This window comes from Pseudophryne corroboree, chromosome 1 (assembly GCF_028390025.1).
Source record: "Pseudophryne corroboree isolate aPseCor3 chromosome 1, aPseCor3.hap2, whole genome shotgun sequence".
Lineage (NCBI taxonomy): Eukaryota > Metazoa > Chordata > Amphibia > Anura > Myobatrachidae > Pseudophryne > Pseudophryne corroboree.
In genome coordinates this window covers 295,552,406-295,575,683 of record NC_086444.1, presented here as the reverse complement: position 1 = coordinate 295,575,683, position 23,278 = coordinate 295,552,406, and the positions used below count along the sequence as shown (strand labels likewise).

The 23,278-nt window shown below is 47.5% G+C and overlaps 1 protein-coding gene across 2 annotated transcripts in view; it reads right to left on the bottom strand.

The window, feature by feature from the left end:
* Positions 1-23,278, bottom strand: part of NAA25 (N-alpha-acetyltransferase 25, NatB auxiliary subunit) — a 335,868-nt gene that overhangs the window by 91,460 nt on the left and 221,130 nt on the right. For both annotated transcript variants that reach the window (XM_063964363.1, XM_063964364.1), the window contains exon 17: positions 15,296-15,421. In XM_063964363.1, the coding sequence (XP_063820433.1) occupies positions 15,296-15,421 (126 nt within the window). The remainder of the gene's footprint in view (positions 1-15,295; positions 15,422-23,278) is intronic.

The window sequence follows — 23,278 nt, the reverse complement described above, 5'->3', positions numbered from 1 at the left end:
GTCTATGAAATCCTCACCTCAAATACCCGTATGTTTGTACCCCACTCCATGCATGTGCTCTTTAATACATTTGAATGCCTTTCTGCCATTTCATCTTGGATGACATCTCACCATATCAAACTTAATATTTCCAAAAGGAGGATTTTGGTATTTACCGATACATACATCTAAGAAACATATCCAAAATACGACCATATCTTACATAAGACACAGCAAAAACTCTCATTATTGTCTCAAATCACAAATCTGGGGAAGGGTACAGAAAAATATATGCTGCTTTGAAGGTCCCAATGAGCACAGTGGCCTCCATCATCCGTAAATGGAATAAGTTCAGAACCACCAGGACTAGAGCTGGCCGGCTGTCTAAACTGAGCGATCTGGTGAGAAGTCAGGGAGGTGACCAAGTACCTGATGGTCACTCTGTCAGAGCTACAGCATTCCTCTGTGGAGAGAGGAGAACCTTCCAGAAGGACAACCATTTTTGCAGCACTCCACCAACCAGGCCTGCATGGTAAAATGGCCAGACGGAAGCCACTCCTTAGTAAAAAGCACATGGCAGCCCGCCTGGAGTTAGCCAAAATGCACCTGAATGACTCTCAGACCATGAGAAACAAAATTGTCTGGTCTGACGGAGACAAAGATTGAACTCTCTGGTGTGAATGCCAGGCGTCATGTTTGGAGGAAACCAGGCACCTCTCATCACCAGGCCAATACCATCTCTACAGTGAAGCATGTTGGTGGCAGCATCATGTTGTAGGGATGATTTTCAGCGGCAGGAACTGGGAGACTAGTCAAGATAAAGAGAAAGACGAATGCAGCAATGTAGAGAGACATCCTAAATAAAGACCTGCTCCACAGCGCTCTTGACCTCAGACTGGGGCGACTGTTCATCTTTCAGCAGGACAACGACCCTAAGCACACAGCCAAGATTTCAAAGGAGTGGATTCAGGACAACTCTGTGAATGTCCTTGAGCGGCCCCAGCCAGTGCCCAGACTTGAATCGGATTAAATATTTCTGGAGAGATCTGAAAATGGCTGTGCACTGACGCTTCCCATCCAACCTGATGGAGCTTGAAAGGTGCTGCAAAGAGGAATGTCCGAAACTGCCCAAAAATAGGTGTGCCAAGCTTGTTGCATCATATTCAAAAAGACTTCAGGCTGTAATTGTTGCCAAAAGGTACATCAACAAAGTATGTACATGTGACTTTGCAAAAATCTAAAAAAAAAACAACTTTTTTCACGTTGTCATTATAGGGTATTGGGTGTAGAATTTTGTGGGGAAAAAATTAATTTATTCCATTTTGGAATTAGGGTGTCACATAACAAAATGTGGAAAAAGTGAAGCGCTGTGAATACTTTCCGGATGCACTGTATTAATTATTTTCCGACATGGGCACAAACATAACTTTCATATTAGAACTGAAGACACATTTGGGGTTATCTTTCTTATAACTTACCAGTTCTGTGCTCTTAGAACCAATTACATAGCCCCCATTGTGTGCTTTCACATAATTATGCCTGTATATTTGTTTTAATGTCAAACTTTAACATGTCTCTGGAAGGTTCTACAAGTGCCATTCGAATAAAATTGGATTTTTTTGTTTTTAATGCACACCAAAAGGTTAAAGGGGTGTAGTATGGTATGCCGGTGGCCGGGCTCCCGGCAACCAGCATACCGGCACCGGGAGCCCGACCGCCGGCATACCGACAGCGTGGCGAGCGCAAAGGGGCCCCTTGCGGGCTCGCTGCGGGCACGGTGGCGCGCTACGCTATTCATTCTCCCTCCAGAGGGGTCGTGGACCCCCACGAGGGAGAATATCTGTCGGTATGCTGGGTGTTGGGATTCCGGCGCCGCGATCCCGACATTCGGCATACTGAAGACCACCCGGTTAAAGACATGGCTGGAATCTGCCTCCACAGCTGTTTCGGAAGGGATCAGTTTCTAATTATTAACAGAAACATAGAATTTGTCGCAGATAAGAACCATGTGGCCCGATCTGTCTGCCCTTCAGGGTTAGGAATTGGGTTTCAGGTTAGGGTATTAGGGAAAAGGGTGCTAAGGTTGTTTTAGGGTTTGGGTTAGGGCATTCGGTCTAATCTGGGGATGGGGTTACGGTATTAGTGATAGGGTATTAGGGTTGGTTTATTAGTTTGGTTTAAGGCAGTGGTTTCCAAACTTATTTGAATCACAGCGCCCTAGAATATCAGAATTTTTTTCATGGCACCTCTAGGCCAAAAATTTCTTATTGAGAAATTTAAAAAATAAGAATTTACTTACCGATAATTCTATTTCTCGTAGTCCGTAGTGGATGCTGGGACTTCCGTAAGGACCATGGGGAATAGCGGCTCCGCAGGAGACTGGGCACAAAAGTAAAAGCTTTAGACTAGCTGGTGTGCACTGGCTCCTCCCCCTATGACCCTCCTCCAAGCCTCAGTTAGGATACTGTGCCCGGACGAGCGTACATAATAAGGAAGGATTTTGAATCCCGGGTAAGACTCATACCAGCCACACCAATCACACCGTACAACCTGTGATCTGAACCCAGTTAACAGTATGATAAACGTAGGAGCCTCTGAAAAGATGGCTCACAACAATAAACAACCCGATTTTTTTGTAACAATAACTATATACAAGTATTGCAGACAATCCGCACTTGGGATGGGCGCCCAGCATCCACTACGGACTACGAGAAATAGAATTATCAGTAAGTAAATTCTTATTTTCTCTGACGTCCTAGTGGATGCTGGGACTTCCGTAAGGACCATAGGGATTATACCAAAGCTCCCAAACGGGCGGGAGAGTGCGGATGACTCTGCAGCACCGAATGAGAGAACTCCAGGTCCTCCTCAGCCAGGGTATCGAATTTGTAAAATTTTGCAAACGTGTTTGCCCCTGACCAAGTAGCTGCTCGGCAAAGTTGTAAAGCCGAGACCCCTCGGGCAGCCGCCCAAGATGAGCCCACTTTCCTTGTGGAATGGGCTTTAACAGATTTTGGCTGTGGCAGTCCTGCCACAGAATGTGCAAGCTGAATTGTACTACAAATCCAACGAGCAATCGTCTGCTTAGAAGCAGGAGCACCCAGCTTGTTGGGTGCCTACAGGATAAACAGCGAGTCAGATTTTCTGACTCCAGCCGTCCTGGAAACATATTTTCAGGGCCCTGACTACGTCCAACAACTTGGAGTCCTCCAAGTCCCTAGTAGCCGCAGGCACCACAATAGGTTGGTTCATGTGAAACGCTGAAACCACCTTAGGGAGAAATTGAGGACGAGTCCTCAATTCTGCCCTGTCTGAATGAAAAATTAGGTAAGGGCTTTTATATGACAGAGCCGCCAATTTTGAGACACGCCTGGCTGACGCCAGAGCTAACAGCATGACCACCTTCCATGTGAGATATCTTAATTCCACAGTGGTGAGTGGTTCAAACCAATGTGATTTTAGGAACCCTAAAACTACATTGAGATCCCAAGGTGCCACTGGTGGCACAAAAGGAGGTTGTATATGCAGTACCCCCTTGACAAACGTCTGAACTGATCAGGGTAGGGATGACTTCATCTGGAATGCCTTTTTCCATCAGGATCCGGCGTTCAACCGCCATGCCGTCAAACGCAGCCGCGGTAAGTCTTGGAACAGACAAGGTCCCTGCTGGAGCAGGTCCTTTCTTAGAGGTAGAGGCCACGGGTCCTCCGTGAGCATCTCTTGCAGTTCCGGGTACCAAGTTCTTCTTGGCCAATCCGGAGCCACGAGTATAGTTCTTACTCCTCTCCTTCTTATGATTCTCAGTACTTTGGGTATGAGAGGCAGAGTAGGGAACACATACACCGACTGGTACACCCACGGTGTTACCAGAGCGTCCACCGCTATTGCCTGAGGGTCCCTTGACCTGGCGCAATATCTGTCCAGTTTTTTGTTGAGACGGGACGCCATCATGTCCACCTTTGGTTTTTCCCAACGGTTTACAATCACTTGGAAGACTTCTGGGTGAAGCCCCCACTCCCTCGGGTGGAGGTCGTGTCTGCTGAGGAAGTCTGCTTCCCAGTTGTCCACTCCCGGAATGAACACTGCTGACAGTGCCACCACATGATTTTCCGCCCAGCGGAGAATCCTTGCAGCTTCTGCCATTGCCCTCCTGCTTCTTGTGCCGCCCTGTCTGTTGACGTGGGCGACTGCCGTGATGTTGTCCGATTGGATCAATACCGACTGACACTGAAGCAGAGGCCTTGCTTGACTTAGGGCATTGTAAATGGCCCTTAGTTCCAGAATATTTATGGAGATAGGGTTATCCGCTGATGCATCTGAAGATGCGATCCGGACCATTTGTCCAGCAGATCCCACTGAAAAGTTCTTGCATGGAATCTTCCGAATGGAATTGCTTCGTAAGAAGCCACCATTTTTCCCAGGACTCTCGTGCATTGATGCACTGACACTTGGCCTGGTTTTAGGAGGTTCCTGACTAGCTCGGATAACTCCCTGGCCTTCTCCTCCGGGAGAAACACCTTTTTCTGGACTGTGTCCAGAATCATCCCCAGGAACAGTAGACGTGTTGTTGGAATCAGCTGTGATTTTGGGATATTTAGAATCCACCCGTGCTGACGTAGCACTACCTGAGACAGTGCTACTCCGAACTCTAACTGTTTCCTGGATCTTGCCCTTATCAGGAGATCGTCCAAGTAAGGGATAATTAAGACGCCTTTTCTTCGAAGAAGAATCATCATTTCGGCCATTACCTTGGTAAAGACCCGGGGTGCCGTGGACAATCCAAACGGCAGCGTCTGAAACTGATAATGACAGTTTTGAACCACAAACCTGAGGTACCCCTGGTGAGAAGGGAAGATTGGGACATGGAGATAAGCATCTTTGATGTCCAGAGATACCATATAGTCCCCTTCTTCCAGGTTCGCTATCACTGCTCTGAGTGATTCCATCTTGAATTTGAACCTTTTTATGTAAGTGTTCAAGGATTTTAGATTTAAAATTGGTCTCACCGAGCAGTCCGGCTTCGGTACCACAAACAGCGTGGAATAATACCCCTTTCCCTGTTGTAGGAGGGGTACCTTGATTATCACCTGCTGGGAATACAGCTTGTGAATAGCTTCCAATACTGCCTCCCTGTCGGAGGGAGACGTTGGAAGAGCAGACTTCAGGAATCGGCGAGGGGGAGACGTCTCGAATTCCAATTTGTACCCCTGTGATACTACCTGCAGGATCCAGGGGTCCACTTGCGAGTGAGCCCACTGCGCGTTGAAATTTTTGAGACGGGCCCCCACCGTGCCTGAGTCCGCTTGTAAAGCCCCAGCGTCATGCTGAAGACTTGGCAGAAGCGGGGGAGGGCTTCTGCTCCTGGGAAGAGGCTGCCTGGTGCAGTCTTTTTCCCCTTCCTCTGCCCCGGGGCAGAAATGAGTGGCCTTTTGCCCGCTTGTTCTTATAGGAACGAAAGGACTGAGTTTGAAAAGACGGTGTCTTTTTCTGCTGAGAGGTGACCTGGGGTAAAAAGGTGGACTTTCCAGCCGTTGCCACCAGGTCTGATAGACCGACCCCAAATAACTCCTCCCCTTTATACGGCAATACTTCCATATGTCGTTTGGAATCTGCATCACCTGACCACTGTCGCGTCCATAACGCCCTTCTGGCAGAAATGGACATCGCACTCACTCTTGATGCCAGGGTGCAAATATCCCTCTGTGCATCTCGCATATATAGTAATGCATCCTTTAAATGCTCTATAGTTAATAAAATACTGTCCCTATCCAGGGTATCAATATTTTCAGTCAGGGAATCCGACCAAGCCACTCCAGCACTGCACATCCAGGCTGAGGCGATTGCTGGTCGCAGTATAACACCAGTATGTGTGTATATACCTTTTAGGATATTTTCCAGCCTTCTATCAGCTGGTTCCTTGAGGGCGGCCGTATCAGGAGACGGTAACGCCACTTGTTTTGATAAGCGTGTGAGCGCCTTATCTACCCTAGGGGGTGTTTCCCAACGTGCCCTAACCTCTGGCGGGAAAGGGTATAGTGCCAATAATTTGTTAGAAATCAGCAGTTTTTTATCGGGGGAAACCCACGCTTTATCACACACCTCATTTAATTCCTCTGATTCAGGAAAAACTACTGGTAGTTTTTTCACACCCCACATAATACCCTTTTTTGTGGTACAGGTTGAGTATCCCATATCCAAATATTCCGAAATACGGAATATTCCGAAATACGGACTTTTTTGAGTGAGAGTGAGATAGTGAAACCTTTGTTTTTTGATGGCTCAATGTACACAAACTTTCTTTATTACACAAAGTTATTAATAATATTGTATTAAATGACCTTCAGGCTGTGTGTATAAGGTGTATATGAAACATAACTGAATTGTGTAAATGTAGACACACTTTGTTTAATGCACAAAGTTACAAAAAATATTGGCTAAAATGACCTTCAGGCTGTGTGTATAAGGTGTATATGTAACATAAATGCATTCTGTGCTTAGATTTAGGTCCCTTCGCCATGATATCTCATTATGGTATGCAATTATTCCAAAATACGGAAAAATCCCATATCCAAAATACCTCTGGTCCCAAGCATTTTGGATAAGGGAGACTCAACCTGTACTTGTAGTGTCAGAAATGTTCAATGCCTCCTTCATTGCCGTGATCATGTAACGTGTGGCCCTACTGGACATTACGTTTGTCTCCTCACCGTCAACACTGGATTCAGTATCCGTGTCTGGGTCTGTGTCGACCATCTGAGGTAACGGGCGTTTTAGCGCCCCTGACGGTGTCTGAGACTCCTGAACAGGCACTAACTGATTTGCCGGCTGTCTCATGTCGTCAACAGTTTTTTGCAAAGTGCTGACATTGTCACGTAATTCTTTAAATACGACCATCCAGTCAGGTGTCAACTTCCTAGGGGGTGACATCACTAACACGGGCAATTGCTCTGCTTCCACATCATTTTCCTCCTCATACATGTCGACACAATCGTACCGACACCCAGCACACACACAGGGAATGCTCTGATAGAGGACAGGACCCCACTAGCCCTTTGGGGAGACACAGGGAGAGTTTGCCAGCACACACCAGAGCGCTATATATATACAGGGATAACCTTATATAAGTGTTACTCCCTGTTATAGCTGCTGTATTTATATATTAGCTGCCAATAGTGCCCCCCCTCTCTGTTTTACCCTGTTTCTGTAGTGCAGGACTGCAGGGGAGAGTCAGGGAGCCGTCCTTCCAGCGGAGCTGTGAAAGAAAATGGCGCTTGTGTGCTGAGGAGAAAGGCTCCGCCCCCTTCACGGCGGCCTTTTCTCCCGCTTTTTTCAGGAAAACTGTCAGGGGTTAAATGCATCCATATAGCCCAGGAGCTATATGTGATGCATTTCTTTAGCCATATAAGGTTTTTACAGTGTTTTATTGCGTCTCAGGGCGCTCCCCCCCAGCGCCCTGCAGCCTCAGTGACCGGAGTGTGAAGTGTGCTGAGAGCAATGGCGCACAGCTGCAGTGCTGTGCGCTACCTTATTTGAAGACAGGAACGTCTTCTGCCGCCGATTTCTCCGGACCTCTTCGCTCTTCTGGCTCTGTAAGGGGGCCGGCGGCGCGGCTCCGGGACCCATCCAGGCTGAACCTGTGATCGTCCCTCTGGAGCTAATGTCCAGTAGCCAAGAAGCCCAATCCACTCTGCACGCAGGTGAGTTCGCTTCTTCTCCCCTTAGTCCCACGATGCAGTGAGCCTGTTGCCAGCAGGACTCACTGAAAATAAAAAATAAGAATTTACTTACCGATAATTCTATTTCTCGGAGTCCGTAGTGGATGCTGGGGTTCCTGAAAGGACCATGGGGAATAGCGGCTCCGCAGGAGACAGGGCACAAAAAGTAAAGCTTTAGGATCAGGTGGTGTGCACTGGCTCCTCCCCCTATGACCCTCCTCCAAGCCTCAGTTAGGTACTGTGCCCGGACGAGCGTACACAATAAGGAAGGATTTATGAATCCCGGGTAAGACTCATACCAGCCACACCAATCACACTGTACAACCTGTGATCTGAACCCAGTTAACAGTATGATAACAGCGGAGCCTCTGAAAAGATGGCTCACAACAATAATAACCCGATTTTTGTAACTATGTACAAGTAATGCAGATAATCCGCACTTGGGATGGGCGCCCAGCATCCACTACGGACTCCGAGAAAAAGAATTATCGGTAAGTAAATTCTTATTTTCTCTATCGTCCTAGTGGATGCTGGGGTTCCTGAAAGGACCATGGGGATTATACCAAAGCTCCCAAACGGGCGGGAGAGTGCGGATGACACTGCAGCACCGAATGAGAGAACTCCAGGTCCTCCTTAGCCAGGGTATCAAATTTGTAGGATTTTACAAACGTGTTTGCCCCTGATTAAATAGCCGCTCGGCAAAGTTGTAAAGCCGAGACCCCTCGGGGAGCCGCCCAAGATGAGCCCACCTTCCTTGTGGAATGGGCATTTACATATTTTGGCTGTGGCAGGCCTGCCACAGAATGTGCAAGCTGAATTGTATTACACATCCAACTAGCAAAAGTCTGCTTAAAAGCAAGAGCACCCAGTTTGTTGGGTGCATACAGGATAACAGCAAGTCAGTTCTCCTGACTTCAGCCGTCCTGGAACCTATATTTTCAGGGCCCTGACCACATCTAGCAACTTGGAGTCCTCCAAGTCCCTAGTAGGCGCAAGACACCACAATAAGCTGGTTCAGGTGAAACACTGACACCACCTTAGGGAGAGAACTGGGGACGAGTCCGCAGCTCTGCCCTGTCCGAATGGACAAACAGATATGGGCTTTTTTGAGAAAAAAACCACCAATTTGACACTCGCCTGATCCAGGCCAGGTCCAAGAGCATGTTCACTTTTCATGTGAGATGCTTCAAATCCACAGATTTGACTGGTTTTAAACCAATGTGTTTTGAGGAATCCCAGAACTACGTTGAGATCCCACAGTGCCACTGGAGGCACAAAAGGGGGTTGTATATGCAATACTCCCTTGACAACTTCTGGACTTCAGGAAACTGAAGCCAATTCTTTCTGGAAGAAAAATCGACAGGGCCGAAATTTGAACCTTAATGGACCCCAATTTGAGGCCCATAGACACTCCTGTTTGCAAGAAATGCAGGAATCGACCGAGTTGAGATTTCTTCGTGGGGCCTTCCTGGCCTCACACCACGCAACATATTTTCGCCACATGTGGTGATAATGTTGTGCGGTCACCTCCTTTCTGGCTTTGACCAGGGTAGGAATGACCTCTTCCTGAATGCCTTTTCCCTTAGGATCCGGCGTTCCACCGCCATGCCGTCAAACGCAGCTGCGGTAAGTCTTGGAACAGACATGGTACTTGCTGAAACAAGTCCCTTCTTAGCGGCAGAGGCCATAAGTCCTCTGTGAGCATCTCTTGAAGTTCCGGGTACCAAGTCCTTCTTGGCCAATCCGGAGCCATGAGTATAGTTCTTACTCCTCTACGTCTTATAATTCTCAGTACCTATTTACGTGGGCGACTGCCGTGATGTTTTATCCCACTGGATCAATACCGGCTGACCTTGAAGCAGAGGTCTTGCTAAGCTTAGAGCATTATAAATTTACCCTTAGCTATATTTATGTGGAGAAAAATCTCCAGACTTGATCACACTCCCTGGAAATTTTTTCCTTGTGTGACTGCTCCCCAGCCTCTCGGGCTGGCCTCCGTGGTCACCAACATCCAAAACTGAATGCCGAATCTGCGGCCCTCTAGAAGATGAGCACTCTGTAACCACCACAGGAGAGACACCCTTGTCCTTGGATATAGGGTTATCCGCTGATGCATCTGAAAATGCGATCCGGACCATTTGTCCAGCAGATCCCACTGAAAAGTTCTTGCATGAAATCTGCCGACTGGAATTGCTTCGAAGGAAGTCACCATTTTTTTTACCATGGCCCTTGTGCAATGATGCACTGATTTTAGGAGGTTCCTGACTAGCTCGGATAACTCCCTGGCTTTCTCTTCCGGGAGAAACACCTTTTTCTGGACTGTGTCCAGAATCATCCCTAAGCACAGGAGACTTGTTGTCGGGATCAGCTGCGATTTTGGAATCTTTAGAATCCACCCCTGCTGTTGTAACAGTATCCGAGATAGTGCTACTCCGACCTCCAACTGTTCCCTGGACTTTGCCCTTATCAGGAGATCGTCCAAGTAAGGGATAATTAAGACGCCTTTTCTTCGAAGAAGAACCATCATTTCGGCCATTACCTTGGTAAAGACCCGGGGTGCCGTAGACAATCCAAACGGCAGCGTCTGAAACTGATAGTGACAGTTTTATACCACGAACCTGAGGTACCCTTAGTGATAAGGGCAAATTTGGGACATGGAGGTAAGCATCCCTGATGTCTCGGGACACCAGATAGTCCCCTTCTTCCCGGTTCGTTATCACTGCTCTGAGTGACTCCATCTTGATTTGAACCTTTGTAAGTGTTCAAATTTTTTTAGATTTAGAATAGGTCTCACCTAGCCTTCTGGCTTCAGTACCACAATATAGTGTGGAATAATACCCCTTTTCTTGTTGTAGGAGGGGTAATTTTAATTATCACCTGCTGGGAATACAGCTCGTGAATTTTTTCCCATACTGCCTCCTTGTCGGAGGGAGACCTTGGTAAAGCAGCCTTCAGGAGCCTGCGCAGGGGAAACGTCTCGACATTCCAAACTGTACCCCTGGGATACTACTTGTAGGATCCAGGGGTCCTGTACGGTCTCAGCGTCATGCTGAGAGCTTGTCAGAAGCGGTGGAACGCTTCTGTTCCTGGGAATGGGCTGCCTGCTGCAGTCTTCTTCCCTTTCCTCTATCCCTGGGCAGATATGACTCTTATAGGGACGAAAGGACTGAAGCTGAAAAGACGGTGTCTTTTTCTGCAGAGATGTGACTTAGGGTAAAAACGGTGGATTTTCCAGCAGTTGCCGTGGCCACCAGGTCCGATGGACCGACCCCAAATAACTCCTCTTCCTTTATACGGCAATACACCTTTGTGCCGTTTGGAATCTGCATCACCTGACCACTGTCGTGTCCATAAACATCTTCTGGCAGATATGGACATCGCACTTACTCTTGATGCCAGAGTGCAAATATCCCTCTGTGCATCTCGCATATATAGAAATACATCCTTTAAATGCTCTATAGTCAATAAAATACTGTCCCTGTCAAGGGTATCAATATTTTTAGTCAGGGAATCCGACCAAGCCACCCCAGCTCTGCACATCCAGGCTGAGGCGATCGCTGGTCGCAGTATAACACCAGTATGTGTGTATATACTTTTTATGATATTTTTCCAGCCTCCTGTCAGCTGGCTCCTTGAGGACGGCCCTATCTATAGACGGTACCGCCACTTGTTCTGATAAGCGTGTGAGCGCCTTATCCACCCTAAGGGGTGTTTCCCAACGCGCCCCAACTTCTGGCGGGAAAGGGTATACCGCCCATATTTTCTATCGGGGGGAACCCACGCATCATCACACACTTCATTTAATTTTTCTGATTCAGGAAAAACTACGGTAGTTTTTTCACATCCCACATAATACCCTCTTTTGTGGTACTTGTAGTATCAGAAATATGTAACACCTCCTTCATTGCCCTTAACGTGTGGCCCTAATAAGGAATACGTTTGTTTGTTTATTCACCGTCGACACTGGATTCAGTGTCCCTGTCTGTGTCTGTGTCGACCGACTAAAGTAAACGGGCGTTTTAAAACCCCTGACGGTGTTTTTGAGACGTCTGGACCGGTACTAATTGTTTGTCGGCCGTCTCATGTCGTCAACCGACCTTGGCGCGTGTTGACATTATCACTTAATTCCCTAAATAAGCCATCCATTCTGGTGTCGCCTCCCTAGAGAGTGACATCACCATTACAGGCAATTGCTCCGCCTCCTCACCAACATCGTCCTCATACATGTCGACACACACGTACCGACACACAGCACACACACAGGGAATGCTCTGATAGAGGACAGGACCTACTAGCCCTTTGGAGAGACAGAGGGAGAGTTTGCCAGCACACACCAAAAACGCTATAATTATATAGGGACAACCTTATATAAGTGTTTTCCCTTATAGCATCTTTTTTATATATTTCTAACGCCAATTTAGTGCCCCCCCTCTCTGTTTTAACCCTGTTTCTGTAGTGCAGTGCAGGGGAGAGCCTGGGAGCCTTCCCTCCAGCCTTTCTGTGAGGGAAAATGGCGCTGTGTGCTGAGGAGATAGGCCCCGCCCCTTTTTCGGCGGCCTCGTCTCCCGCTCTTAACGGATTCTGGCAGGGGTTAAATATCTCCATATAGCCCCCGGAGGCTATATGTGAGGTATTTTTAGCCAAAAAAGGTTTTCATTAGTGATGAGCGGATTCGGTTTTACTCGGTTTTACTCGGTTCTCAAAACGGCATCTTATTGGCTCACGGATGTCACGTGTTTTGGATAGCCAATAAGATGCCGTTTTGAGAACCGAGTAAAACCGAGTAAAACCGAGTAAAACCGAACCTCGCTCATCACTAGTTTTCATTTGCCTCCCAGGGCGCCCCCCTCCCAGCGCCCTGCACCCTCAGTGACTGCCGTGTGAAGTGTGCTGAGAGGAAAATGGCGCACAGCTGCAGTGCTGTGCGCTACCTTAAGAAGACTGAGGAGTCTTCTGCCGCCGATTCTGGACCTCTTCTCGTTTCAGCATCTGCAAGGGGGCCGGCGGCGAGGCTCCGGTGACCATCCAGGCTGTACCTGTGATCGTCCCTCTGGAGCTAATGTCCAGTAGCCAAGAAGCCAATCCATCCTGCACGCAGGTGAGTTCACTTCTTCTCCCCTAAGTCCCTCGTTGCAGTGATCCTGTTGCCAGCAGGACTCACTGTACAATAAAAAACCTAAGCTAAACTTTTCTAAGCAGCTCTTTAGGAGAGCCACCTAGATTGCACCCTTCTCGGCCGGGCACAAAAATCTAACAGAGGCTTGGAGGAGGGTCATAGGGGGAGGAGCCAGTGCACACCACCTGATCCTAAAGCTTTACTTTTTGTGCCCTGTCTCCTGCGGAGCCGCTATTCCCCATGGTCCTTTCAGGAACCCCAGCATCCACTAGGACGATAGAGAAAACCTATTTAAACTTTTACTTCTAAGCAGCTCAGGAGAGCCACCTAGCATGCACCCTTCTCGTTCGGGCACAAAAATCTAACTGAGGCTTGGAGGAGGGTCATAGGGGGAGGAGCCAGTGCACACCAGCTAGTCTAAAGCTTTTACTTTTGTGCCCAGTCTCCTGCGGAGCCGCTATTCCCCATGGTCCTTACGGAAGTCCCAGCATCCACTAGGACGTCAGAGAAAGAAATATTACATTAATTTTATCGCGTTTATATGTCATCCTTAGGGTCAGTTGTGTGCTGAGGGACAAGATTTGCTTCTGTTTGGCCACATATTTTATGACTGGCAGCCACCAGCACTGGTTTTGCCTATTATATTGACCATGAATAATTTGAATTGGTCCTGGACCACCAACCCAGGGCACCCCTGCAAGTGTCCCGAGGCACCCCAGGGAGCCACGGCACACAGTTTGGGAACCTCTGGTTTAAGGTATTATGGATAAGCGTTATTATTTGGAAGAGTAGGCTGCTCTAGTTACACACAATGTGTCAGTAAGCTAGTGCCATACATGGTAGGCTACTATAGTTACACAGTGTCAGTAAGCCAGTGATATGCAGGGTAGGCTACTATAAATACACACTATGGGCGATGGGATCCGGTCTGAAGATCGACAGTGTCTAGGTCGACAATGTTTAGGTCGACCACTATAGGTCGACAGTCACTAGGTTGACATGGATGGAAGGTCGACAGGGTTTCTAGGTCGACAGGTCTAAAGGTCGACATGAGTTTTTCACATTTTTTTCTTTTTTTTGAATTTTTTGATACTTAACGATCCACGTGGACTACGATTGGAACGGTAAAGTGTGCCGAGTGAAGCGGTAGTGGAGCGAAGGCACCATGCCCGAAGCATGGCGAGCGAAGCGAGCCATGCGAGGGGACGCGGTGCACTAATTTGGGATCCCGGTCACTCTACGAAGAAAACGACACCAACAAACAAACAAAAAATCCTCATGTTGACCTTTAGACCTAGCACATGTCGACCTAGAAACCCTGTCGACCTTCCATCCATGTCGACCTAGTGACTGTCGACCTGTAGTGGTCGACCTAAACATTGTCGACCTAGACACTGTCGATTTGATGAACCACACCCATGGGCGATATCCTATTAGCCACGGTAAATCATCGCAGCTAAAGGTCTCGCCGAAGGCTATCCTATTAGCCTCAGGCAGGCTAAACCAAATCCTGGGAAACAGCCCAGTTTCATGCGAAAATGGGTCTGTTTCTACCGAAAGCACACTGGTTTCACTGAACCGGTTTGTTTTCGGGAGGAAAGCTGGGTTTTTTTTTTTTGTTTGTTTGTTTGTTTACGGATGATCCTAATTGGATAGTCTGTAAAAAAGTGCAATAAACTTAATTTTTTCACACTCAATGTTTTATCTCCTTTAATAGGATACAGCCAATAAGTCAGTGCTATACAGGGCAGGCTGATGTACTGTAGATACACACAATGGGTGGACTTCAATTGTTTGAAAAGTCGGTTGGGTGTCTGTTTTTTCTTATTAGATGGGGAAAAACAGACACCCAACTGACTTTTCAAAAATTGAATACCCCCCTGTGTGTCAGTAAGCCAGTGCCATACAGGGTAGGCTGCTGTAGTGACAATCAATGTGTCAGTAAGCCATTATTAAGCAGGGTAGGTTGCTACAGGTGTACACACACTGTGTCAGCAAGCCAGTGGCATGCACAGTATTTAGGTATCTCTAATATACAACACCAGGGTGTGCCTATAAATACACAATCCACATGCATCACTAATACACAGCACTGGGATGTCCCTATAAATGCATAGTATGCAGGAATTTCTAAAAACAGCAACGGGATGACTATAAATCCACAGGTATCTCTAATATACAGCACATGGATGTCTTCTGCAGCTTATAAAATTTATATACTGTATACCGGTTGTCATGGTGATTGTATACAGGAGACGTCATCGTCGCTGTGTGCAATGTGATGACGTCACCTGCACTGTGTTGCTGGGTGGGTGGGTGGTCCCTCGCTGGAGTATGGTGTTCTCATACTAGATGTCTGGGCGATTTATGGTAAGCACTATTGCATTTGTTTTATGTCCTGATGAAAATGCCAAAATAAAGGCATTGAAATGCTGACTAGATAGTGACTAACTATAAAACCACTTATATAGAGGACTTCAGTTACCTGTCCTTTGAATCCCAATTAAAGAGAACAGTCAGGTCCCTGTTGTCTCGCAAGTCCTTCCATGGAATGTCATCCTCCTCTGGGCTCAGGCCCATGGCCCTTACACTGTCTTCTAGACTACTGGAACTGAAGAAAATAAAAAATAGAATTTTAATTATCTACCGGTAAATCATTAACTCGTAGTCCGTAGTGGATACTGGGGTCCATTTAGTACCGTGGGGGTATAGGCGGGTCCACTAGGACACTTGGGCACTTGGGCACTTTAAGAAATCAATAATGTGCACTGGCTCCTCCCTTTATGTCCCTCCTACCAGACTCGGTCTAGAAACTGTGCCCGAGGAGACGGATATATCCTGAGGAAGGCACTGAGATTCGAACCAGCACACACAAACAAGAGGAAAGCCATGCAAATCAAACTGAACAGGAACAGCAACAGCTGGACCAACAACATTACTTAACGATGGGCAGGAAACACGAAGCACTGGGCCCAGTATCCTCTACAAACTACGAGAAAAGGATTTACCGGTAGGTAATTAAAATCCTATTTTCTCTTACGTCCTAGAGGATACTGGGGTCCATTTAGTACCATGGGGATGTACCAAAGCACCCAATCCGGGTGGGAGAGTGCCGAGGTTCCTGCAGAACTGATTGACCAAACTGAAGGTCCTCAGAGGCCAAAGTATCTAACTTGTAGAACTTTGCAAACGTATTCGAACCCGACCAAGTAGCTGCTCGTCAGAGCTGTAAAACCGAGACACCCCGGGCAACAGCCCAGGACGAACCCACCGACCTAGTAGAGTGGACCTGTACTTTAGGAACCAGCAATCCTGAGGATGAATAAGCCTGCAGGATAGTAAGCCTGATCCAGCGAGCAATAGACTGCTTTGAAGCAGGACACACAATTTTATTGGGATCATAGAGAACAAACAGCGAGTCAGATTTTCTGTGACGAGCTGTCCTCTTCACGTAGATCTTCCAAGCCCTCACAACATCCAGGGACTTTGGAGGTAGCAGAGGTGTCAGTAAGCACCGGAACCACAATAGGTTGGTTGATATGAAACGCAGACACCACCTTAGGAAGAAATTGCTGACGAGTTCTGAGTTCAGCTCCATCTTCATGAAAAATCAAATAGGAGCTTTTGTGAGACAACGCCCCTAGTTCGGACACATGCCTTGCAGAAGCCAAGGCCAACAGTGTAACAGTCTTCCACGTAAGAAACTTAACGTCAACCTCCTGTAAAGTCCGAATGTAGAAACTGCAACACCACGTTAAGATCCCAAGGTGCCGTGGGAGGCACAAAGGGCGGTTGGATGTGCATAACACTTCAAAAATGTCTGAACCACAGGGAGGGAAGCCAATTGTTTCTGTAAGAAAACGGACAAGGCCGAAATCTGGAATTTCAAAGAGCCCAAACTTAGGCCCACATCCACACCTGACTGTAGAAAAAGGAGAAAATGTTCCAGTTGAAATTCCACTGGAGGAAATTTCCTGTTTTCACACCACGAGACATTTTTTCCAAATACGGTGGTAATGTTTAGACGTTACCCCCTTCCTAGCTTGGATCAGGGTTGCCATAACTTTATTCGGAATGCCATTCCGGGCTAAAATCTGACGCTCAACTTCCATGCCGTCAAACGTAGCCGCAGTAAGTCTTGATAGACGAATGGCTCCTGTTGTAGAAGATCCTCTCGCAGAGGCAGAGGCCATGGGTCCTCCAGGAGCAACTTCAGTAGATCCGCGTACCAGGTCCTTCTTGGCCAATGTGGAGCAATGAGAATCGCTTGAACTTTTTCCCTTTTTATTCTTTTGAGAATTCTTGGGAACAGTGAAAGAAGTGGGAACACGTAAACCATCTGGTAGACTCATCGAGTCACCAGAGCGTCCACCGCAACTGCTTGCGGGTCCCTCAACCTGGAACAATAGCTTTTTAGCTTCTTGTTGAGACGAGAGGCCATCATGTCTATCTGTGGAATTCCCCACCGACTTGTTAAGGACTCGAACACCTGCGGGTGAAGGCCCCACTTTCCTGGGTGGAGGTCGTGTCTGCTGAGGAAGACCGCTTCCCAGGTGCCTACTCCCGGAATGAAGATTGCAGACAACGCCACCGCGTGTCTTTCTGCCCAGAGGAGAACTTTTGTTACCTCTGACATTGCAGCTCTGGTCTTCGTTCCACCCAGTCGGTTTTTGTACGTTACTGCCGTTACATTGTCCGACTGAACCTGAATGGATTGATCTTGAAGAAGATGCGATGCCTGTAGAAGAGCGTTGTATATGGCCCTTAGTTCCAGAATGTTGATCGGAAGAATGTCTACCTGACTTGACCATTTTCCTTGGAACTGTTCCCCTTTGGTGACTGCTCCTCAACCTCTGAGGCTTGCGTCCATGATTAGCAGAGCCCAATTCTGACTCCCGAACCGTCGACGCTCGGTCAGGTGAGAAGTCTGGAGCCCCCACAGAAGAGAAATCGTGGCTTTTGGTGACAGATGTGTCCTCTGGTGCATGTGAAGATGTGATCCGGACCATTTGTCCAACAGATCCAGCTGGAATGGCCTGTCATGAAACCTTCCGTACTGCAGACCCTTGTAAGAGGCTACCATCTTCACCAGAAGGCGAATGCACAGATATCCGGGTATGATTTAGGACATCCCGCACCATGGACTGGATTACCAATGCCTTTTCCAACGGAAGGAACACCCTTTGTTCCTCCGTATCCATGATCATTCCTAGGAACGGAAGTCTCCGTGTTGGTTCCAAGGTGGGATTTTGGCAGGTTCAGAATCCACCCGTGATCCTGGAGAAGTCGGGTTGAGAGGGCAATGCTGTCCAACAAAGTCTCCCTGGAAGGCGCTTTTATCAGGTCGTCCCGGTTTGGCATTATGTTCACTCCCTGTTTGTGGAGGAGAAACATCATCTCTGCCCTTAACTCGGTGAATGCCCTCGGTGCCGTGGAGAGGCCAAAAGGCAGGGCCTGAAACTGGTAGTGACAGTCCTGCAGTGCAAACCGTAGATACGCCTGATGAGGCAGCCAAATCGGAATGTGAAGGTACGCATCCTTGATGTCCAGAGACACCAGGAATTCCCCCTCCTCCAGACTTGAGATCACCACTCTCAGAGACTCCATCTTGAATTTGAACACCCTTAAATACGTTTTCAGAGATTTGAGGTAGAGAATGGGCTTCACCGAACCATCCAGTTTCGGTACCACAAACAGGTTGGAGTAATAACCCTTGTTTTGTAGTTGAAGTGGAACTGGGGACAATGACGTGAGTCAGCACCAGTTTTTAAATTGCAGCCTGTAAGGTCACACTTGCTTCCAGAGAAGCTGGTAAGCCTGATTTGAAGAATCTGTGAGGTGGGAGTTCCCGAAACTCCAGTCTGTATCCCTGGGCGACAAGGTCTGTGACCCAGGGATCCTGGCAAGACGTTGACCAAACGTGACTGAAAAAACGTAACCGTGTTCCCACCTGCCTGTCTCCCAGGCAGTGCAGTTCACAGTCATGCTGAAGGCTTTGAGGAAGCAGACCCGGAGGTCTGTTCCTGTGTACCTGCAGTTGCTGGTTTTCTGGGTTTACCTCTATTGCCTTTGAAGGCCGCAGAAGAACCTTTGGTTTTTTTATTTTAAAACTTTGCTGTCCGAAAGGACTGTAGAGTAGGAGCAGTGAAGGATTTTCTAGCCGGGGAAGGTGCGGAAGGAAGGTATGTAGACTTACCCGCCGTAACCTTGGATATCCACGTATCCAGTTAATCTCCAAAGAGTTTCACCTGTGAAAGGTAGGCAATCCACGCCTTTCCTGGAATCCGCATCCGCAGTCCACTGGCGTAGCCACAAGCCCCTGCATGCTGACACTGCCGTAGCAGTGGTGTGCATTGAGTAAACAAATGTCCTTTATGGCCTCCACCATAAGGCTAGCAGAATCCTGTATATGCTGTAGGAGTTACATTAACTCCTCCTTGATAAGGAATCAAACCCGCCAAATGGATTACCTGACCATTTTTCCATGGCCGGAGAGATCCATGCACAAGCTATAGTGGGTCTCAGGGCCACCTCTGCAGTTGTGTACGGGGACTGGGAGAGGTCTCAATTGTGCGGACAGCCGAGTCCTTTGAGAAGGCTGCACCTAAGACAGGTAAAATAATTTTAAGTGACCATCTACATACAGATACATCTATGATTGGTGGGTTTCCCCATTTCTTCCTATCCTCTTGAGGGAAAGGGAAGGAATGAGCAACCTCTTATGGATTTGAAAATTGTTTCAATGGATTTACCCAAGTTTCTTTAAACGAGAAATATACTCTTTTGATGCAGGAAAGTAGCTAAGGAATTCATAATTTTATTAAAATAAGATCCCACCTTGTCCACTGCCACCCAATAGGAATCTGCAATACATTTCTAATAGCTTCTATCAGAGCTTGCACCCCCCTGAGTGCAACTCCCCTCCCCCCGCAACCAGCTCACCGTCCCCTGTATCTGAGGAATCGCCATCAGTGTCAGCCTGCAAGATGTGGGCCAGAGTACACTTTTGTGGACCAATGGTAGAGGGTTTGAGGTGCTTGAGTACTTTGTCTCATTACTGGATAATTTAATCTGACCGTTAATAATCATCCCCTTTTTGGAATCCAACCATGCAGGGTCAGACACACTAACACGACACTGTGTACTGAGTACAGTGTAATGATACCCCTGGGGAAGAAAAATACTCTGCTGTGCAGAAAACACCCTCCTTAGACATCGTCTTGTGACACACACACACAAACACAGGAGAGTACAGGTTAAAAACAATTAACCAACAGATCCCTCCCGGGAGATCCAGAGCTACGAGGAATCCAGCCACACAGCACCCCTTTAGGTAATAATCACAGCTAAGTGCAGACTAAGTACCTAATAGGGTATTAATACTTATAATACTGAGTCGTGTCCCCCCCCCCCCTTTCCCCCTTTGTGGAGTTGCTGCGCTTCCCTGCCAGCGTTTACAGTGAGAGCTGCAGAGGGAAAATGGCGCTCAGTGTGAAGCCCCACCCGCTTAATGGCACGCGGCTTCCCGCACTTTTTTTTATACTGGCCTGAGGTATTTGTGTCCGACAGAGGGTTAAAACCCCTGTTATATGTTAGCTGGTGTGGGTAAGCAGTGGGGCTCAGTGCGCCCCTCATCAGCGGGACACACTACATCGCATGTCCACCTGAGCCCCATGGAGCGCAGCCTGCACTCAGAGCTGCGCTCCTACCCTTGTGCCACCATACCTGCAGCGACCCGCTAACCGGGACGCCGGTGCTGTACTTACCACTCTTCTGGCTCTGTTAGGGGGTGGCGGTGTGCTGCGGGAGGGTACACTGTGCCGTGGTGTGGCTTGCGAATAGCTCCCTCAGGAGCTCAGTGTCCTGTCAGCAGAGAAACGGGACCATTAACTCTGTAGGGGGGAGAACGGCCCAACTTCCTAAGTCCCACGAAGCAGTCAGGCTGCTGCCAAACAGCCCTGACTGAAAATAACAGAGAAAAATAAAAGTAGAAAACTCTTCAGGAGCTCTCCAAAGCGTGACCGGCTCCTCCGGGCACATTTTGTAAACAGAGTCTGGTAGGAGGGGCATAGAGGGAGGAGCCAGTGCACACTATTGATTTCTTAAAGTGCCCAAGGCTCCTAGTGGACCAGTCTATACCCCTATGGTACTAAATGGACCCCAGTATCCTCTAGGACAGGCATTCCCAACCACAGTCCTCAAGGCACACCAACAGTGCAGGTTTTAGTGATATCCAGGCTGCAGCACAGATGGTTAAATCAAAATAACTGAGGTACTAATTAAGTCACCTGTGTTCAAGCCTGGATATCACTAAAACCAGGACTGTTAGTGTGCCTTGAGGACCGTGGTTGGGAAACACTGCTCTAGGACATAAGAGAAAGCCATATTTGCGTGTTCACAAATACAAACATCTGACCAAATGTTTAAGGACACGCTGGATGTTGCTTTCCCTACCAGTGTTAAGCTACAGTTTTTGAACTGTAATTAAAAACCCTACATAACACAATTATAGGAAACTTAAATACTATGCAGACATGATGTTTAACATTAATGTTGAATGTAAAAAAAAAAAAAAAAAAATACTTTAATTTTTCAAATTGAAATTTTTCTAAAATATCTCAAAAACCGTACATGATATCAATTTCTGATGGCATATTTGGAGTCGGCGCTTAAAATTATATTGAGATTGATATATATCATGTCAGAATCAAAATGGCTGTTGAGTAGTGTGTATAGACTAGACTGACATCTGTAGTTATCGTGATATAGAGAGCATATTCTCACAATAAAGTAAATTTGGTTTAGCGCACAGTAACATGGATTCTCTTCCATTTTCTGTTTCGATAAAGCTTCACATCTTTTGGTATATTGTATGTAAACTCTTATTCACAGTAAGTGATCAGCTGCGCTATGGGGGACACATCCTGCCGAGACTCCTCATCTGCCTCTATGTGCTGGTCCTGGGGAAGAACCCTCCTCAAGGCTGCTGTGAGTGGATTCTTAGAGAAGAGAAAAGAGGCCAACTACATGTCCATCATGAATTAACTATTAGACCACTACAAGAATATGGGCTGTAGAATCGTTTAAAACTCACTTTTTATATTCCCATATAAACTTTTCCCCTGACAACATGTGTAGTGGGGATGTATTTAAAATGCAGCTGGATGGGATCCCAGCGGTCAAAATACAGACTCCTGGAATCCCGAACAATCTTTAAGTGTGTGACACGCTCGCGTCCTGTCGTGGGGAGTGGGAGGTTAGATTAAGGCAGTAAAAATAAGAATTTACTCACCGGTAATTCTATTTCTCGTAGTCCGTAGTGGATGCTGGAAACTCCGTAAGGACCATGGGGAATAGACTGGCTCCACAGGAGACTGGGCACTCTAAAAGAAAGATTAGGTACTATCTGGTGTGCACTGGCTCCTCCCTCTATGCCCCTCCTCCAGACCTCAGTTAGGGAAACTGTGCCCGGAAGAGCTGACAATACAAGGAAAGGATTTGGAATCCAGGGTAAGACTCATACCAGCCACACTGTACAACTTGTGATAACCTTACCCAGTTAACCGTATGAACAACAACTGAGCCTCAGTAACAGATGGCTCATAACAATAACCCTTTAGTTAAGCAATAACTATATACATGTATCGCAGAGAGTCCGCACTTGGGACGGGCGCCCAGCATCCACTACGGACTACGAGAAATAGAATTACCGGTGAGTAAATTCTTATTTTCTCTGACGTCCTAGTGGATGCTGGGAACTCCGTAAGGACCATGGGGATTATACCAAAGCTCCCAAACGGGCAGGAGAGTGCGGATGACTCTGCAGCACCGAATGAGCAAAGGCAAGGTCCTCCTCAGCCAGGGTATCAAACTTGTAGAACTAAGCAAATGTGTTTGAACCCGACCAAGTAGCAGCTCGGCAAAGCTGTAAAGCCGAGACCCCTCGGGCAGCCGTTCAAGAAGAGCCCACCTTCCTTGTGGAATGGGCTTTTACTGATTTAGGCTGCGGTAACCCTGCCGCAGAATGAGCTTGCTGAATCGTGTTACAGATCCAGCGCGCAATAGTTTGCTTTGAAGCCGGAGCACCCAGTTTGTTGGGTGCATGCAGGATAAACAACGAGTCAGTTTTCCTGACTCCAGCCGTCTTGGCTACATAGATTTTCAAAGCCCTGACTACATCAAGTAACCTGGAGTCCTCCAAGTCCCGAGTAGCCGCAGGCACCACAATAGGCTGGTTCAAATGAAACGCTGATACCACCTTAGGGAGAAATTGGGGACGAGTCCTCAACTCTGCCCTGTCCATATGAAAGATCAGATATGGGCTTTTACATGACAAAGCCGCCAATTCTGACACACGCCTAGCTGAAGCTAAGGCCAACAGCATGACCACCTTCCATGTGAGATACTTTAGCTCCACGGTCTTAAGTGGCTCAAACCAGTGTGATTTCAGGAAATCCAACACAACGTT